Below are 6257 nucleotides of genomic sequence, written 5' to 3'. Positions count from 1 at the left end.
CATATATCCATGGATATTTAACAGTATCTGAGGAACGCCACTGAATTTAGCAAAGTAAAAGTACATTTCTGTGGTTAAACATGAACTTCAGAAAGAGTATAGTTATGGCCAGTACATTTTTTTCAAAAAGTTTCTCAAGTAAATGTAATGAAGTAAGTGTAGCATATTACTACGTACCTCTACATACACATTTACCACATGTATGTAATTGTACCAGACTACATATGGGGGTAAATCAACCACAATTTGTAGAGTGCTTACTTTAATTCAATTCAATTTGCACATCACTTTTAGCAGAAGATCTTTTCTCAAAGCAGTTGTACAGATATCTAGATGTAGATTTAAATCCCAGTGACAGTGACAGTATAAAGCTCCCTTAGACGACACGAGGAAGAAACCTTGAGAGGAATGGAATGGAATTCAGCCTCTGCTGGGTGACACCGGATAGTGAGACTATAAATCATTACTTTTCTACATCTGTTTAACTCAGCATCATACCCACCCCAGAACTAGCACTAATATTACTTGGTAAGAAAACGTGGAAGATTAGCATAACAACAATGCAATAATAAATACTGACCTCACAGTTATTGACTGTAGATTTACTGACTGTAACAGTCCAAGAGCTGCTTTTCTATCAAGACTGGCATCTTGTGAAAGTCCCAGAACTACACAGAAGTTTAGAAAATTCCCCATACTGAACCATTCACAGTGGATTATCTATTATTACACGGTGGGTTTCACTATATTTGAGTTAAAAAACAAACAAACAAACAAACAAACATAGATTTATCTGATTAGCCTTTGAATGGCTTTGAATTTGAATAAATATTAATTAAACACTAAATATTTACATTCCTCTCTCTCATAACTTCACATACCTTTCCTATTAGTTTCTCTGCAGTTACTGAATGATTTATAGGTTCTGCAGAATAATATGCTTTAAATAATAAGCTAAGAGTTTAAATGACAAAAAAGAGAATAGTGCTACATTAAAAACGTCTGAGAATAGGAAGCGCATACCATTTTTTTAAGGACAAGTCTTTACAAGACATCATTTGCTGAATACAATGAGCTTGTAATCCTCTGTTCAAATACAAAGAAAAATAAGCACCATAAATCACTCAGGGTTTTTTTCACTCAGTGTCTGTCAGAATTTTGCAGTAATTTCAAGAGGCTCTGTTCATCCCATGCCTTTGTAAGACGAAGAAGAGTGAGTTCGAGGTCTGCTGAGCGGACCGGGGGCTGTGGAGGTGGATTAGTGACATGGGGTGGAGGATATCATCTTACAGTTCCCCCAGGAGAAGCCACATGACCTCACAGAGCTCGAGAAGGGGGGGGGGGGAGATGTTGAACTACAGCCTGAGGTCTCTCAATGAGAACCACATGCAGAAACTAGGCAGAGCAAAAGAGGGAGGAGAGGTGAACAGAGGAGGGGTGAAGGAAGGCTGTGACTAAAGCATGTCACTCAGAGAGGACTGAGCATTGTGTGGATCTCATTTGATATTTTCACCAGGCAGTGGTGAGGACAGGACGTAGGAAAAGTGCTCACAGGAAGAGTGCTATTTGTGTGGAGCTGGGAAAGACACACAGGAATACAAAGATTCCAAAGTGCAGAGAACGACTCTTTCAGCTCTACCAGTTCAGTAAAAAGAGCGACAGAAGAAAGAGAGATGTCAAGTGCAATCTTGAGACGAAACTCCAGCAAACAAGGCTTGCAGAACCTCCTCAGGTGAGTCTTTGAATGAGATGTAATTTGATACTGTAGTAGGGATTCATGTTTAGAGTAAAGTTTAACAGTATGTAACAGGCACAGTGTTTCATAAGTCATGTGATCTTTGTCTTTGTTAGTCTTTGTTCTGTATGAAAGGTCTAGATTTGTTAGTAATAGATAAGCTACTGCCTAAACTACTGCTTATTTCATGGTTTGTTTTTTTATACCTAGACATTTTATTTTCTGAAGATATGGTCAGATTAACAAAACAATAGTATTGTACGACACTCCTTCAGGAAAATCCGTTCACCTTCAGCCCTTCATATTAATCTTAGATGGGTCACTATCAGTGCTGGTAAAGACATTTGTTGAGACTTGCTGAGAGAGTTTATTGTTTCTTCAGGAGTTGGTGTGGAGTTGTAGACATGGGAGGGTAAAGTCGGTATTTGGTAGGTGCAAAGGTCCACTTATTAAAACTTAGCTTTAAGTGACCACATGAACTTTGCCTGGGGTGTTGAAAGATGGAAAGATGGTGTCTCTGAAATGGGGCTTCCAGACATGGTAGGGCTTGTTTGGCTTTAAGATTCCTCAGTTTTGAGTTTATTCTATACATTTCAGCACATACTTTTTCCCAAACTCAGTGGATATAAATAACATCGATTTGGTCCTACATACAATGCCTTGAACGTTTCACACTTTGGGGTTTTACAGCAATGGGGGGTGAATACTTCAATCAGAGCTTTTATATTTTTATTTATAAATTATTTTGCAAACTATATTGACTTTCACTTAAATATTATGAGCTATTTTACAGACATATAATCCCATTTAACTCCATTTCAGTTCCAGGTCAAAAGACTACAATATGTTAAAAAATTTCAGGGGGGGGGGGGGGGGGATATGCAACACATTGTAGATTTAAGCAATTCAACACTTATCACATAATCACCATGCTTAAAGATGAAAGCATCACAGTCAGCGTAGTCTTATTCTTGGACAAATTTGCATGAATAAGCGTGTATGAAATGTTGTATAAACTAACACTAGGATTAGGGGTAGTGTTAGTGTTCATACTCTTTCTTACAACTATGCAATAAAATCCAATATCTCGCTAAACCTGATCTCATTTTTGCATGTGATCAGGATCAACACAGTCTGTTAAGAACAGGTTGAGAACAAATGAGAAACTCCATGCATCAAGCCTGTGTTTTGGGAGAGACCAGAGTGCTTTAAGCTCCTCAGGGCTCTCACTGAATTCATATCTGGAGAAACAGGGCTTTGGGAGGATCAGGTGTACTTTGTCAAAGGCATTTCATGAAGTATACACAGGTTGCATTGTAGAGGGTGGATTCCTTTCCTTGGGCTTTTACAAGGCTGACAAAACAGTCCTTTCTAATAGCTGACAAGTTGTATTTGCACTCAAATGCCCAGCATTCATTTTTTCTTTTATTACGCTATAGGTTGGATGGCAGACACCGGACATAACACTAATGATGCATTCATGCAATGCTTTTGATGCTGTGCATACACTTTACAGAAGTTCAAGAACCATTTCCTTGCATGCATTTTCCCTCCCTAAGTGTGTATGTAAGCAGACGAGAAACAGTGTGATTCATAATAGCGCAATGCAAAGCAAGCGATTCATCTTCACATACAGACATTCTGCTATCGAAATGTTTGTATATATTTCAGTATTTCACTCTCTTGGATTGCACGTGGAAGACAATAGATAACATGTCATCTGGATGATGTACTGATAGAATGCATAAGTGCTTGGCCATGCTGTATGCTTATCAACTGAAAGCACAGAGTATACAGAGATGGATTACAATGACCTCTTAGACACATGTAGGAAGGAATCGCACTTGCTTAAAGGAAAACAACTGCAACTGTTGAAAAAAGTCTTCCAAGTAGCCTTAAAATTTGTGGTCTCTGTTACGTTTACTACCACCACACGAATAGAAACAAGGAAGTATGTCATAAAATAAAGCAGATAAGGAAGAAATAGAGTGGCTGAAAGGTAGATAAAAACTGTTCATGAGCTCAAGGCCCATCAATAAATGACATGGCTATTTGCCAGAGGGGCATGTGATGAATCACAGTGATCTGGAGTGAATCAGTGTAGTTAGAATCCCTTGTCGGTCTGCACTGGATTTACAGCGTATTCACATGGATTGAAGCATGCACATACAGGTGGCTATGTATAGATGTCGCACTAATGCAGTGACCATTGAAATTTTGAGAACAGTTTGGAGCTGATACGTTCATAATTCATGCTTTTTAATAATGAGACAACCTAAAGCGATTCATATAGAGACTGAAAGCTCATCATGCTCACTGATCCACATGAACAGACTATCTCATTGTGGGTCCAGCCATGACCAAGCTGATCCCTGGATTTTACACTGCCCTCGATTCTGTTGACGATACTGTGATAAGAACTGCAGGAATGCGGAGGGGAAAGTGGGGGGATAGGTGTTTGTGTTGAAGGGGCAATAAACTCGCTGCCATTCCCCTGGTTTTTACAAAAGTTGAAGGTAAACAGGCCTGGCCTTTATTACAAAGGGCATTATTTAGCTTTTTTTGTAAAACTTTTTTAGGATACCAGTGGCGTAATCAATACTAAATATCATCTTCTATACTAAATATCATCTAAATACAAAACCCATTCAGTTCCTAGGCTTCAGCAAGACCCCCTATGCAGCTAGACAAGTGGAGCCTGTGGATTTCCAGACTCAAGGCAGGACAAATGGGCTGTGCACAGTTTGTTAACTGTTGGTGTCTGGACACTCAGACATAACATGCTGACTGGCGTCTCTGGATGTCAAAGGACGAATCCCTCACTCCTTCACTATTTACATTACACAAACACGTTTTTCCTTTGTTGCTAGTGGAAGATGGGTAAATATAGATAGGACTATGTTTTTGGAAAATAACACTTATCCTCAGAGAGATATGGTTTACCTGTCTGTTTGAATTACAAGCTTGAATTACTAGATGTAATAATTAGTGTGAGCTTCTGCACCGGGATTTTCCACAAATGCTAAACTGGTGCTCTGGATTTCCACAAGCTACTTTTTATACATTGGGGGACTTTGTGTGAGGAGTTTGTTGAGTCTCTACTGTACACTGTCAGCAGGGAGACATTCAGCTGGTCTGGGTCAATAGCTCTCTTTTACTCTCAAAATATGACTCACTATAATGACATCATCTGGCTCAGCTGCTTACCCAATCGATGCCTGAAATCCTGTGCACTCAATTCTTTTAAAAGGGTGTATTTTTTTCTTTTTTTTTTCTGAAAGCAAAGACCTTAAACAAGTTCTGTGGAGGGTGTGTATCCTTGGTTTTCTAGAGAAAAAAAAGCTGGCTTAATTTAGCTATTGTGTTTTGCTAATCTGTCTTTCAGGAAATTTGATCGCTGCTCCATCTCAAAGCTGCTTACACAGAGAAACAAATATGAAAAGTGATTTATCATTAGGCATAATTCTGGGTCTCATTCAGATCGGATTTAGATGTGTTCATGTGCTGTAAGTAAGAGTGTGTTAAACACATCCGAATGAACTCCAGACCCTTAGAAATGTTCCTGCACTATGAGAAAGTAAGGGATTGTCTGACACATTTTTCAATTATTAAATCAAAGCAAATACAGAGTGTGTTTTTAAACTGTGCATTGTGAATGAACTATAGCACTGTGAGTTTAAAATTTCGAAATTTCCTGCCTGTTCTGGGTTAAATGACATCGTTCATTTTCTTGGTTATTTTTCTTTTCTTGAAACAAGGCAGATTGCTGGATCTGGAAAATGTTTGCAGGACATACCCAATGTGATCGCAGGATGAAATTCAGGCATATCCATTGTATTGCTTTATGGTACTTTCTGAAAGTATCATATAACTTAATGACTAAAACCATCATGTGACCTTAATATTAAAACCAATAAATAATCTGAACATGCACTTATGTTCTAGTTTTATATTGACCACAATAGTATAAACAGTCAGTATTATTTCCGAAACATACTGCAATGATGCGTTTTATCCTTAAACATGACTTCCATATAACATATAAAAGACTGACCGATCTGGCTGTGCAGCCACTGACTCATTGTGTTCTGCTACAGGTTAAGGCTTGTTCTGGTGTGAATTAACAAATGCAATAATAGCCAAGTGAAAGCTAATGCCTGCACCCATGCACCCATTAACCCCCCCCCCCCCCCCCAACCCCCGCCCCTTTTCCCCATCCATTCTGCCTTTGGGCTTACTTGCATCAATCTTAGGAAGCTGAATCAACAGTCTTGAGAAAGGTAAGATACACAGAGGCAAGTCAGATTCTTGTTTTTTCTTTCTCTGTAGTAAGTAGTGAGAAATACACAAATACAAATAGTAAAAAGTATTCTGGTCTTTTGTAGGCTGTTTAATAAGCAAGGACACTGTAACCAATGACTGGGTAAGGGCTTTACTTAAATTAAAAGGTTTGTTTTTTTATTGTGCAGAAAGGAATGAAATAACAGAGCAATCTGTGAGCCTGTGGTTACTAGACAAATCC

The 6257-nt window shown here is 38.6% G+C and overlaps 1 protein-coding gene across 3 annotated transcripts in view; it reads left to right on the top strand.

Moving 5' to 3' along the window:
• Positions 1–1424: 1424 nt before the first annotated feature.
• Positions 1425–6257, top strand: part of lsp1a (lymphocyte specific protein 1 a) — a 27338-nt gene continuing 22505 nt past the window's right edge. For 2 of the 3 annotated variants that reach the window (XM_017485511.3, XM_017485513.3), the window contains exon 1: positions 1425–1732. In XM_017485511.3, the coding sequence (XP_017341000.1) occupies positions 1674–1732 (59 nt within the window). In that variant the 5' untranslated portion in view covers positions 1425–1673. The remainder of the gene's footprint in view (positions 1733–6257) is intronic. The other variant, XM_017485510.3, reaches the window with a different exon arrangement.

The sequence above is a fragment of the Ictalurus punctatus genome, chromosome 14 (genome assembly GCF_001660625.3).
Source record: "Ictalurus punctatus breed USDA103 chromosome 14, Coco_2.0, whole genome shotgun sequence".
NCBI lineage: Eukaryota > Metazoa > Chordata > Actinopteri > Siluriformes > Ictaluridae > Ictalurus > Ictalurus punctatus.
Note: the sequence above shows the minus strand (reverse complement) of the source record. Positions and strands in the feature narration are given on the sequence as shown.